Source organism: Carassius carassius, chromosome 47, assembly GCF_963082965.1.
Source record: "Carassius carassius chromosome 47, fCarCar2.1, whole genome shotgun sequence".
NCBI lineage: Eukaryota > Metazoa > Chordata > Actinopteri > Cypriniformes > Cyprinidae > Carassius > Carassius carassius.
In genome coordinates this window covers 10,640,056-10,653,537 of record NC_081801.1, presented here as the reverse complement: position 1 = coordinate 10,653,537, position 13,482 = coordinate 10,640,056, and the positions used below count along the sequence as shown (strand labels likewise).

General features: G+C 37.9%; 2 protein-coding genes across 3 annotated transcripts; one reads left to right on the top strand and one right to left on the bottom strand.

Moving 5' to 3' along the window:
* Positions 1 to 1,105: 1,105 nt before the first annotated feature.
* LOC132130537 (protein phosphatase 1A-like) lies at positions 1,106 to 7,033 on the top strand. The gene is made up of 6 exons (XM_059542265.1): positions 1,106 to 1,834; positions 2,292 to 2,863; positions 3,784 to 3,901; positions 4,075 to 4,189; positions 5,008 to 5,071; positions 5,172 to 7,033. The coding sequence occupies exons 1-6, from the start codon at positions 1,423 to 1,425 to the stop codon at positions 5,196 to 5,198; spliced, it is 1,308 nt and encodes a 435-aa protein (XP_059398248.1). The 5' UTR covers positions 1,106 to 1,422; the 3' UTR covers positions 5,199 to 7,033.
* A 1,516-nt stretch (positions 7,034 to 8,549) lies between these two features.
* LOC132130467 (potassium channel subfamily K member 13-like) lies at positions 8,550 to 12,182 on the bottom strand. Of its 2 annotated transcripts, XM_059542179.1 has the most exons (4): positions 12,010 to 12,182; positions 11,451 to 11,580; positions 10,768 to 11,163; positions 8,550 to 9,853 (listed from the first exon to the last, which is right to left on the bottom strand). In XM_059542179.1, the coding sequence occupies exons 2-4, from the start codon at positions 11,506 to 11,508 to the stop codon at positions 8,850 to 8,852; spliced, it is 1,458 nt and encodes a 485-aa protein (XP_059398162.1). In that variant the 5' UTR covers positions 11,509 to 11,580; positions 12,010 to 12,182; the 3' UTR covers positions 8,550 to 8,849. The 2 variants fall into 2 exon arrangements, with proteins under 2 accessions (XP_059398162.1, XP_059398163.1); XM_059542180.1 differs by lacking the exon at positions 12,010 to 12,182 and having other exon boundaries at positions 11,341 to 11,570.
* Between the last annotated feature and the right edge of the window lie 1,300 nt (positions 12,183 to 13,482).

Here is a 13,482-nt window from a genome sequence, read left to right as displayed (position 1 = left end):
CATGAAGAAACATGGTCTGATATGATATATCACAAAGTATTAAGTGTTTTGAAAATCTAAAACTGCAAAAAGGTTTATGTGTATATATATGGTATAAAATACAGTTTGTACAGTATAAAAACCATTAAGCCTATGAAATGTCCCAATAATAATAGGAATACAAGTGTGGAATACATAATTTATGAAGATATTTGAAAAATAAATTAACTGAATTGTTTAATTTATAACAACAATAATAGTAATAATAATGTATGGTAATTTGTGATCTTTTTTTAATTTATGATGATATAAATAATATAGGTAACATGATCATATCAAAGGTATTGATGAAAAGACTAGAAAAAATGAAAATGTTTTCAAAAATCTACACTTAATTTTAATCTAAATTAATTATTTGAATATTGTAATCAAATTATTTCTTCATTTTATGTTTTTTTGTTTGTTTGTTTTTTGTTTTTTAGGTTGCTTGACCCAGCAGATGAATCAGTACTACAAGCATTCTGATGCAATGATCATTCTCCCATCAAACACATTTATTCATGAGACATTGTTTGTGTGCGTCATTCTATGGACCCACAAAAAGAAAAAAAGAAAAAACGAGTTAAAAAGACAAAAATAGCCTATTATGTAAGAATGTTTATGAAGGTATTTTTGATTTACATAATCCACTAATCTGTCTGAATCAACCTTTGTTAGAGTCTCCCAAGTCCATATTTGAATACATGCTTAAGGCAAACCGTGTTCTTTAATATGAATCACTGAATCTGCCTCACATAACATTAAGAAGAGTGTACTATGTGCCCTCTCGCTCTCCCATTCTCTCTTACTGGGCTACTGTGAAAATCTGTTATGCACATCAATCTGTGCATGTTAGGTAATGCAAAATTATCAAATGTTCAGTAGAGATGATTAACAGAGGGAGTTCAAGAGGAGAAACTGAGGGAGGGAGGCACTGAACGTGAAAGAGAGAGAGCCACTCTACGAAAGGATTGCATGTCGGTGTGTACAAAAAGAGGGAGGACACTGCAAGATGATTGGTGCATAGAAATAGCTCAGCCAATCAGAGAGATGACAGGAAAATAACGGGCTCAGACAGAGAGAAAGCTTAGAGAGAGGAAATATCACTGACATATAGAGGAAGGCAACAAAAGTGGATCAAACTGGAAAGAGCCACTATGAGTGCAAATAGATTAGATCTCAGTGATATCTCTAGCAATGGGTAGAGTGACAGAAGTACAAATCAACCGTTCTACATCAGATCATTCGAGGATGCTTCAAGGTGCAGATTCAGTTTCTCGGGAGATAATGCTGTGAAGGCCCTGAGCAGCAGCAAGACGGCACACAGCCGAACCAAAGCCAGCAAGCTACAGCACAGGGTGGAGGCGGTGAACAGATTCACACGAGTGCAATAAAAAAGACACCATGAGGACATCAAGGAAAGGAAGCGTGGAGATGCCTGCTTTTGTAAGGCAGCTAGTGAAGGAGACAGAGAAAAGGGTCACCTCCTTTTTCAAAGTGGGGCGAGGGGGAGGTGCAGGGGAGCTGTCTGAAGGTGAAGAGGGAGGAGAAGAAGAAGGGGTCATCCCTAGCCCCTACTTGGACCGACCGGTTCTGGACAAGCACATGCAAGAGGGTTGTGCCTCCTGGGGACTTACCTATGCCCTGGCCAGCATGCAGGGTTGGAGGGCCCACATGGAAGATTTCCACAACTGCTTCCCTCAGCTAGGCGGGGAACTGGCCCGCTGGGGGTTCTTCGCTGTGTATGATGGGCACGCAGGGAGCGCGGTGGCCCAACACTGCTCCCAAAACCTACTGGACCACATTCTGGGCACAGGTGAGCAACAAGCTGTCCTACAAACACACAACTCTTACATAAACTTTTGGCTTATATTATATTTGTACATCCATAATCATTTGAGAGCGTGGCAAACCTCATGACTGAGTGGGTTTTGATGAGAAACAGAAATTACATCATGCGGGAAATCTTATTGATCTCTTTAGAATAGATCCAAGAGCATCTGATTGGAGTCATTTGCAGACCAACTGTACATCCAAAGCCTCAGCAACATTATGACTTAATTAAGCCTTGATCTGATGAGTTAATTGTGGTGTACCTACAGCAACTAGATGTTGCATAATGCTTGGTCCTTGCAATCTTCTCTAACGAAGCTTTTAGATTTGTCTTTGCGAATATGCAAACGTGATCTGTTTGAAGTCACCAAAGGCCTTGCACAGTTAACGGTGGACTAGATTGTGTTGGTTATTTGGTGACATAAGCTGTTCCTTCTCAGGCAAAATCCGAGCAGGTGAGGATGTAGAGAGGGTCACTGAGGGCATCAAGGAGGGCTTCTTTCTCATGGACAAACACCTTCATGCCATGGCCTGCCGTGAGGGTTGGGAACGCGGAGGGACAACTGTGGTTGCCACCGCTATCACTCCACACCACATCTACTTTGTGAACTGCGGGGACTCTCGGGCGGTCCTGTGCCGTGCAGGGCAGGTGGCCTTCTCGACAGAAGACCACAAGCCCTTCAGCCCTGGAGAGAGGGAGAGGATAGAGAACGCTGGAGGATCGGTGACTGTGCAGCGGGTGAATGGCTCGCTGGCAGTCTCCCGGGCGTTGGGAGACTTCAGTTACAAGACAGCCGAGTGGCTGCCGGTCAAAGAACAGATGGTATCACCAGAGCCGGAAGTGTCTGCTGTGGAGCGCTCGCCAGCAGATGAGTTTCTGGTTCTGGCCTGCGATGGTGTGTGGGACACTGTCACTAATGAAGAGCTCTGTGCCTTCATACACAGCCGACTTCGTGTCTGCACAGACCTGAGAGAGGTCTGCTCCCAGGTCATTGACCTTTGCCTCTATAAGGTTAGTACGAACAAAAGATTTCTAAGCTGTTTTCACTCTGTTTTCGATTGCTTGGTCCAAAGTTCACATTTCTGAATGTCTTTGAGTTCCAGTGAGAGCATCTGTCACCAGATAGCAACTTACAGAAAATCTAATGCCAGCTTCACTGCTTTATTCATGTAATGTCATGTCACTTTAAACTTTAAACTGCAAATAAATTTGTTTATTTAAAAAGATTTAATATATACTTCTGATACGGTTTAGTTGCTTATATGACATCAAATTTTTGGTCTTTATATATATATATATATATATATATATATATATATATATATATATATATATATTTAAAATGTACTTAAGAATTGAAAATATGAATATCTTCAATATGGACTCTCTGGGCTATGCATTCAAAGCTGACTTTAGGCCATGCTGTTACATTACATAAGAGAAATACAGAATGGCATTTAGGCTGCAGAAAAGTGTGCTGACCTGAAAATGTCAGCATCTTTCTCTCCACGTAAGCCAGATCTCTGCTCTGTCAGGACTGCACTTTCGTCCACCATCTCAAAGCGAGGTTGTATTCAGCCACTAAGCTGTAAAGGAATGAACTACTTTTAGCCATGGTGTGAGCAGATTACAGCATTCTGCCTAGCATTGTCCTATAGACAACTAACAACATCCCTTAGAAATGAAGGATAAGGTCTGCATAAGCGTCACCAATTCCAATCTACTGAATCATCAACGTGAGGTAATTGTCCTTCGAACAAAAGCCTCAAGAGTAGCATAATGCTACTTCTTGCCCTATCTAAAGGAACATCAGAGGAAAACGATACTGCTGAGTTTTGTGATTAAATCATATAGCAGACACATTACTATTATTTTTTTTTTATTTCTTTCTTTTCCATTTTTCCCTTTGTCTTTTTATGTATTTCTAACAGGGGAGCCTTGATAACATCAGCATCATTCTAGTCTGTTTCCCTGGCGCCCCCCAGCTGTCACCTGAAGCACTGCACCAGGAGGCTGAGCTGGAGGACTTTCTGGAGTCCAAAGTTGCTGGTAAACCATCTGATTAAATCTGGCTTCTTCTGATGTTGCTTTTAAGATGTACGTGACTTACGTCACAGGTGGCAATCCATTCAAATCATGGAGTCATATAATGGCTATAGTAAATTTTCCTCTAGCGGCCTGCTTGAGGAATTAAATCATTGGCACACACGTTTCGTTGACAGAGATTTTCGAGGAGCTGAGCGCAAGAGGTGATGATCCTGATCTGCTGTCAGTTCTGACAGTACTGGCTTCAACAGTTATTCCTGGACTTCCACCAGGGGGCGGCCTTCAGAGCAAGTGAGTGCATCTTAACTTCTGCTCAAAATAGCAGTCAGCAATTGTCTGAGAGTGGTTTGAAATCGTATTTCACTGATTGTGACATTTTTAGGTACAGCTGTTGCATGAAAACAGTCCCAGTGCTTTAAATCAGTTTATACCCGACAGGATCTGTAATACAATCAGAAAACCTTAAATAAGCATTCTTATTCATCTTTCTACCATTATTATTGTTGTTGTTAAAAAGCATTTATTATAATTAATATTGATTGATATTGAATTATTATTATTATTGATATTTATTCATTGGCCTATATTTAATATGATAATGCAAGCAGTTAATTGAATAATAATAATTACTATTATTATTATTATTATTATTAACCTGTATAAAAGTGATAGATCAAGAGAACAGGAAAACCAATAATTTCAATAAAAATTCTGCGACTGGCTATATGGATATTAATATACTCCTTTAATATATATATATATATATTTATATATATATTAATATAATAAGAATAGTTTTTGTTTTTTATTAGTGAGTTAATTTATTTTTAGTTAATTTATTCTTCCAAAATGCTCAAAACTCATCAAATGGTACCCTTTTTAATGTGACTCATGTTCTATAACAGATTAGAAAATCTTCAGATTATTAGATTATAGATGAAAGGATGACATATCCCATATACACAGCAGCTGTTCTCAGATTCAAATCAAACCTTCCCTAGAGAACCAATCAGCTCCACAAGTAGAACTCAAATGACATGTAGTTGTAATGACTGCCAAAAGAACAGTGGCTTGAACTTTGAAATATCATAATTTTTGGACATTTGCAGGCGTAACTGTATAATTTCAGCATACTATCAGCAGAAAGAGGTACAGCGATCTAGATTAGCCCAGGTAAGATTTACTGTACATTAACTTAATGTTTTTTATATGATTTAAGTAATATGAATGTAAGCATTATTTATATGAATTCCTGTCATTTGTATCTTTTCAGGAACTCAGTCCTACTGATGCCACTTAGAGACCATTTTACATAAACGCTTAATAGATGTGCTTGTTTGGGGATCAGATTTCTGATGTTTTATGCCTTTTAAAGATTTTTTGGACAGCAAAAAAAAAAAAAAAAACTTCCTTCTTTTTGTGTTTCATAAATGACGAAACTTACAAAAAGCAATGTTGTGCCAGAATGCAGGACAATAATGACTGTATATAACTCTTACTCTTTAGATTGTGATACGTTCAGTATTTTCCTTATACCAAATGTACACAATGAGACTTACATTCGACAATACTCAGGTAATGTGTTCAAGCAGTGACAACACACTTTTAAGATTCTCTTCAGTCCTGGCATATAACAAGTTATTTTTAAATGGATACAATAAAAAATGCAGAACTTGACAGAACTCCTGGATTCTGATGAATAGTAAATTAGCCACAAGCTAATGCTGATGAATTAAAGGAATAGTTCACCCAAAAATGATTTACTTGCCTTTACGGCTCAGTCTTTTAAGAAACATGGTGCAACTATTTTGTTTATAGAAAAACACGTCTTGTGTTTAACAAAAGGAAAAAGAAATACAGGTTTGGAGCAACATGATCTTAAGTGACTGATGACAGGAATTTCATTTCGCAAAAATTTAAAATAACCCCATGATTTACTCACCCTCAAGCCGTACTAGGTGTATATGACTTAAAAAATGTCCTGGCTCTTCTAAGCTTTATAATGGCAGTGAATGGGTATCAAGATTTTAAAGCCCCAAAAACGTTCATCCATCCATCATTAAAAGTGCTCCACACGGCTCCGGGGGGTTAATAAAGGTCTGAAGCGAAGTGAAGCTAGGTAATGCATTTGTATAGGAAAAATATCCATATTTAAAACTTTATAATCTGCAAACTGTTGTACACGCGTTCACGAGACAGTGGAGTTCCAGCATATGACGTAGGCATCGTAAGCTCCAGTGGAAAATGACAAATGCAAAAGCATAGAGGAAAAAGCAAAACAAAATACCGGTCACAAATTAGAAAAACAAAACGAAGATTTGTAAAGAAAAATGTCAGAGGATTTTGATATAAGCCAAGAAAGGACTGGTTTTCCTTTGCTATGACACTAGCATATTCTCACTGGAGCTTATACGCCTACGTCAAACTCTGGAATGCCACTCTTTCATGAACAGTTAGCTGAAGATTATGTTTTGTAATGTTTTAAATATGGATATTTTTCTTACACAAATGCATCAGTTAACTTTAGAAGGCCTTTATTTACAGTGTGGAGCACTTTTTAGGATGGATTGATGCACTTTTTTGGGATTCAAAATCTCGAACCCCCCATTCAATGCCAAATATAAAGCATGGTAGAGCAAAGACATTTTTTAATATAACTTCGATTGTATTCATCTGAAAGAAGAAAGTCATATACACCCAAGATGGCTTGAGGTTGAGTCAATTTGCTAATTTTCAGTTTTGGGTGAACAATCCCTTTAAGGATTCACATCAAACTCGAAATGATAAAATCTCTAAAAACTAATTCTATTAAATACAAGCACTTTTACATGTTGGTTTATACAAGCTCATAATATAGTCACAGAGTGCAATTTTTCCTGTTCTTGAATAGTTGTTTCCTCTAATACGCTCTTCACTGTTTGCATGATCTGTACTGTGTTGCCTTACTCACCTCTTTGAAATTATGCCAATATATAAACATGTTAATATTACAAGATATTTCTAGCAAATGAACTGATGCAGTGCTATATCATGTTATGTAATGATTTTTCTCTGTGCACATTTTACAGATATTGTGCGATATTTGTGCTAACATAAAGGTTGGTTGAGTAATAAAAATAAACAGATCAAGTCATTCATGAGATTTTAGTTTATTAATGTCTATCCTGCTACATTAAGAGACCTTATGGCCTGTTGGTAATTATAGTCATACACGTTGTGAATGTGTGTGGCTGAGCTCAGATTTCAACAGTATGCAGTACCACTGTCATCCTCAAGGGGCAGTAGAGACTCGCTTCTTTGCAATTTGCCAACCTTGTATTTGTCACTGACCCCTAAAAGTGTCACTCAGAAACAGATTTCAAAAGCTCTATGAATAACAATAGGCTGCAAAGGACGTGAGTACATCCGAAACACATAAATGCTGATACCAAAATAAATATGTAACAAATAAGTAATATTTGTGTTTACAATATACATCTACAAAATCTATACAGATGAATTAGTTTGTCTTTTAAATACTGATGATACTATCACATTAGTTCCCTTGTGCTAAAAGGCTGTATGTATTTGTAACTACAGTGTATTATCTTTACTGCGGTGTATTTGTAGGCTATTCATTTGAGATAGTTTGTTTCTTATAAGACAATATATTCTATACTGACAGCAGCCTGATAGAAACGATTAAACAGTGAATATTATTGACCATCTTCCTTTGATTTGACAACTGACACTTGTTTTTCTTCCCCTGGGGACTGTCTTTCTGTAAGTGCCGTGGCTGCATCTGCCTGGCTCTTGAAAATCAGTCTGTTTTCGTGAAGAGCCGTTAAAGGATCTCTCTAGAGGCACAGTGTGATTGCTCACCACACCGGCCAATCACTTCAGCAGCAAAGTGACTCTGAGAAGCGATGTTACCATTAAAATCACATGGTTTATTTATAATGATGTAAGAAGAGTAATAATAATAATAATAATAATTTGAAGCCATTTATAAATGCTAACATTCACTGTCCTTCTGATCTACAGAGGTAAATTTTAATTTGATCTCATTTGCTCTGCACTGTGCATTACAATAGTGAATGTATCCTACACTTAACATCATTAATAAATGCTAAAACCTCTGCTAACTTACTTTTTTCAGCGAACAATACTCTGTCAGGGTTGGGAAAAAATTCAGAACTGAAGAATTTGTCTTTTAGTAAGTGAATGTGACTTTTAATTGAATTATCCAAAAGGTTGAATGGGAATCTTGTTTGGAATGTCAGGAGGAGGTATCTACTGAATACTTTTCAAATATATATGTCTATTTATCTGACTATAAGACCTATAAAACTTTTCCCCACAACTTTCAACTAAGGCTTTGTCAAGCCAACAATCAAATGTTGTCCTAAAGGGATAGTTGACTCTTTAATTTACTCACCTTCATGTTGTTCCAAACCCATACAAATTTTGTTCATCTTAGAAATAAATATTTAGATTTTTACTGAAAGCTTCAAGATTTCTGTCCCTCCATTAAAAGTGTCACCAAAACTATAAAAAAAAATCATAAAACATCATCTATGTGAATTTGTTTAATTTAGGCTGTTATTGCCACAAGAATATTATTTTTTCTAAATATCTTCTGTGTTTCGAAGATTAATTCAAGTTATTTTGGGGGGGTTTGGAACGACATGAGCCTGAGTAAATGATGACATAATTTCAATCCCATTAACAAATGTAAACTGCTTTTTTTAGTTAAAGGTTAGTGATATAGGCTACACTTCTTTGCATTTCAGTTCATTTGAACTCTACTTCCTTTAGATTCAAATTAGAATTACAATTCCGGATCCTGTTTGTTACCGCAACTCAAATGCAATTCAAATTCAGAGATTTTAAAACCAATCTCATTTCAGTCAACCCTTACTAAAAGTTATCTTTAATGTGCAATATCCAATGTCATCTTTGTATGACCGATCTACCTGTCGACACTTGTCTCCTGAAGGCGGTTATTCATGATAGCAAAGGCTCCCACTCCACCGGAGAAGCCATTATGGCGAACATGGCTCTGTCTTGGATTACCGTGAGCGGTCTCTGAGAGTTGCTTCTGTAGAATGGCCAGAGAAACCTTGTTGGTCATAAAGTCATTGACTGAGATCATTTCTCCAGACAGTCTGCGCCCTGTCAGATAACCTCCATCTGGTCCTAAGCCAACATCAGTCTCACTATCACAAACTGTTTCCACTGATGCATTAGTGAAGCGCTTTCCTGCCGCTTCGTTAGCCAGGGCAGGGTGCACGGCATTGCGCTTTTGAGCCCTATGCCGGGAATGTCCCGGTGGAGGGTGGTGGTTGTGCCGCTTGTTGGAAATGCATGGAAAGCAACAGCAGGCCCGACCTCTTCTTCTGTATGGACGGCCACTGCAGGGACACTGAGCCCTGCTGGAGTCCAGTTTGCCGAGGATCCAGTTGAGCGTCTGCTTGATAATGATAGAAATGACATTGAACAGGGAATAAATGCAACAAACACCCATGAGGATGAAGAGGCAGTTGCCTAAACGGTAGGTCTCCTGAGCTTTATAGATCTCTCGCTGGCTGCTCACCACATCCCCGAAGCCAATGGTGCTGAAGGCCACGAAGCAGAAGTACAAGGACTCAAAGTAGTCCCAGTCCTCCATGGCAGAGTACAATGCAGAAGCACTGCATGCAATCAGCATGGCGGCGATGCCCAAAATGAGCATTACGTAGTAGACTGATGGTTTCCAACCTTCCAGACTGTCATCCTCGCTCCTGGCCTCCTCTCCTCCCATGCCAGAGCGGCGCAGTTGTCGCTCGTGACACCAGCGCATGATGTAGGCCAACATCGTGATGATGCGCTCCAGAAAGAGGTTGAAGAAGAGGATTGTTGCTGCACAGCCAATGAGTCCGTAGAATATCAAAAAGATCTTGCCTGCAATGGTGACGGGAGTGGTCATGCCAAAGCCTGAGGGGAAACAGGAAACAAGTTTTGCTGATGTATTTTTAATACATTTATTATTCCTTTTTAAAAACATAATTTATCCCTCCTCATGTCACTTCAAACTGCTATGGTTTTACATCTTGTGTGGGACACAAAGTTTTAAAAAAGATAGTGAAAGTAGACAGTCACCAGAGGCTTTCAAACTCAAAAGCTGCCGAAATATACCATATGTGTGTCTTTAAAGTCTAATTTATACTTGTGGGCACTCAATTTGAGTATTTTGTGAGGGGTCGCAAGAACAGCAATAGACAATATATATTTGACATCATGTCAAACCTGGCAGGGAGCATCTTGAGGTGGGGCAAGTTTGAATGATTTCAAAGTTACAGCAGAGGGGAATGTCATACAATAAAAAATTGCTTATACAATGTTTTTTTTTTTTTTTTGGGGGGGGGGGTAAATTGCACAGAAGGAAAGTACAGAAAATGACATCAGGGCAAGTAAATGGAGTATTATTAAGCAAGTCACAGTTCTCATGAAATATGTTGAGGAAGAAAGATCTTTCTGAAGATGAAAAGTATGAAACGATGCAATGTCTTGCAAAAGGCATCAAAACAAACAATATTTTGCAAAAAGGCAAACTATTGACCAAACCAGTCTGAGATTGATACTAGTTATCTGAAATGATGTGAAAACCAACACAAACAAAAATCGGACTCTCTATTGTACCAAAATCCTATTGATATGTCACTTGCATAATTATTTGGAACATGGTGTACAAGTTTTGCTCCAGCCTTGACAAGTATATATACTGTATGATACTTTGAATACTTCATACTTTGAAGTTCCCTTTAAAAGCATCTGCCAAATATGTAAGTGTAAACTTTGATTTCTTTTTATCTAAATCTGAATGCATAAATGACATAATATGAACTCACCAATAGTGGAGACCACTGTAGCAACAAAGTAGAAAGCTCCTGAGAAATCCCAGCGGGGCCTAAGTTTGTCCACTCTGATGCCAGCAGCAAAGGCCTCCTCATATTGCTTTAGGAGGACCTGTAGGGATTTCAGGTTTATGCTGTTTAGCTCCGTGAAGTTAGCCAGCTGATTGTCCCAGCGCCTGTGAGCCTGCAGCTCAGAGGGCTGCTCGAGTGCGGAGAACACCACCGCCCCACACAGCATATAGAGGAGGATGAGGGCCGCCAGCAAGCCAAAACGGGCATTGTCTTCATTCAGGTTGAGTGGGAGGCAACAGCTGTTGCTGACATTTCTTCCACGTGGCATGACTTGATCACCAGCAGGAAATGACAAGAACAGGCAAACATCCACAGCCACTAACACAGACACAAGAAAACAAACACTTTCATTCAAAACACAGACATAGACTTCACCACAATGGGCTTTAGAAGATGAATAGAGTCACATGAAAACTGTATGTTGTTCTTGCTTTCAGATACAGTTCAGAAAAGAGGGACAAAAGTGTGCCGGACAAAGTTCTTCATGTCCATTACCATTCTGCTGGACTCATAATCGCTTCACTTTCTCTGGTGGCACCATCGTACAAATCAAGGTTATCAGGTAAAATGACACATGGTCCAGGAAATAAGACCTCAAGATACACCTTTTGGATTAGCAGGTAACAGTAGGCAGACAAGCACAAGATTGTTATCTTTTCCCATCTCACTGTCCAAGTATAGCTGGTGCTGCACCAGTCAGTAATAACGTGGTCTTGATGTGAATTCATCCTTGAGCTGGTTGAAAAAAAAAAACATGTTGCTACTTTGGTTAGAAAAGGATTGCAAGGAAATCTAAATAAGCATTACATTTAAGCAGTACATTATTATCATATTCAGTTAGTATCTTATTAGTATTTATATTTCAAAGATCACTAGATCCGGGTTTTTTTTTTCTTTTTCTTTTTTTAGTTGAACACAGTATTATATTAACAATTAAACATTGTTTTATTATACACATTCTGCATTTTTGCAATTCTATTTATTTATTTATTTTTTAAAATAGCACTATTAAGACTAATATTATAAAAAATGTATTAGATCACTGATTACTATCCACGTACATGGTTGGCTATTATTAATGTCGTCACATTTTCCTAATTTAGTTGATAATGAATGTTTTGTTCATCACAAACTTTTAGAGTGGTGAAATTGAAGGTTACCTACCTGATTTAATTTTTCATATTTGATGAAGAGCACCGGTGATGTCATCATAGTCCTCCAAACAATATTGCTATGTTAATGGAGCGAGGTAAATTAATCAAAGTGGTGAAAACATTTAGTGCAAATTAATAGGCGCTGTATATCAGTGGCAAGTGTGAATCCTTGGCTGTGCGTGAGTGAATGATGCAGCTGAGGAGTAGTGACCGAGCGAGAGAGGAGAGAGAGAGAGAGAGAGAGAGAGATGGAGATGTAATGAGCCAAGCAACCTATATAAGTAGTAGTTGTGGGGATTTTTGTGGAGACTCAAATCCTTTCAATCCTAAAGGGATTCTTTCACTGATACATTCGATGTTGTTTTTGCAGGTTACATCAGTACGCCTAACAGAAGTAAACATCATCCACTCAACTGATTCTTTACCAAATATATTTTATATTTTACTATACACGTATCCACTGAAAGAATCCAAAGAAAGAATAGGCCAGTAAGAGCATTTTGTCACCTTATTTTTTCAAGTTATAGAAAAAAAGACAACAATACTATCTCAAAATAAATAAATAAATAATAATAATAATTATATATATATATATATATATATATATATATATATATATAATCATTTATAAAAGAAACACTAGACTGAAATTTGGGGCGTTAACAGAGCGTACAGGATCTAAATGCACTTGGTGCCTATAAATGGTTGACCAGGCAGCTCGCTAGGTTTTGAAACACATTCAGGGTGACTATATTGATTACTGCCATTTACTCAAATTTCAGGCTTCAAGCCCTCAACCATATAATCTTCAGAGAGCTGACACACACATTTGAAGGCGGACTTAATTTACATTTATCTCAACAGTTGCTGATATGAACCATTAAAACTTAAGTTTTTTGTAATTTGTAATAAATGTTTTAACTTTGCATTTTTACTTTTAGCTTTTTCTACAATACATTTTATAAAAGGAAAACACATCAGTGATGGCATTTGCGCGCCAATAATAGTGACCATGGTAATTTGTATTTATGGACTGTCATGATAAATACCTAAACACTCACAAATCACCTCCTACCCCATTGCAATCATCTCTCACTGAAAACGCAACTTCAAGGACATTCATGCAACAAGTACAATTTAAATGCTTTAAACAACTGACAGATGTCCATTTGCCAGTTGCTTCACTGACATCAAAATATTGCTTTGTTTGATGCTGCCTGACAGGTACTCTCTTTCTATTGTGAGATGTGCTTAGATGGCTGAGATGACATTGCTTTGTTCTCTCTGACCAGCCCACCCTTGGCTTTCATCTTGGTTGCCAGCTCACAAGACTGTATTCCCCCATCATTAGAGTACTGGTCATTGCTTCTAAGTGCCCAGGTGCAGTGGAGACAGACAGGTCCTATATCAAAAGAGTGTGTGGTATTTTATTCATAAACTTTGTCCTCGTCAGAAGACAAGTGTTTTGGCAACTAACGAAAAG

What these genes read in the sequence shown, in the direction of transcription:
- LOC132130537 (XM_059542265.1), top strand. Translation starts at nt 1,423, where the DNA reads ATGAGGACATCAAGGAAAGGAAGCGTGGAGATGCCTGCTTTTGTAAGG. An exon ending in GGACCACATTCTGGGCACAG is followed by an intron (nt 1,835 to 2,291) that starts GTGAGCAACAAG and finishes GTTCCTTCTCAG; the next exon opens with GCAAAATCCGAGCAGGTGAG. An exon ending in TTGACCTTTGCCTCTATAAG is followed by an intron (nt 2,864 to 3,783) that starts GTTAGTACGAAC and finishes TATTTCTAACAG; the next exon opens with GGGAGCCTTGATAACATCAG.
- LOC132130467 (XM_059542179.1), bottom strand. Translation starts at nt 11,508, where the DNA reads ATGGGAAAAGATAACAATCTTGTGCTTGTCTGCCTACTGTTACCTGCT. An exon ending in GTTACCTGCTAATCCAAAAG is followed by an intron (nt 11,164 to 11,450) that starts GTGTATCTTGAG and finishes TGTCTGTGTTAG; the next exon opens with TGGCTGTGGATGTTTGCCTG. An exon ending in TACAGTGGTCTCCACTATTG is followed by an intron (nt 9,854 to 10,767) that starts GTGAGTTCATAT and finishes GTTTCCCCTCAG; the next exon opens with GCTTTGGCATGACCACTCCC.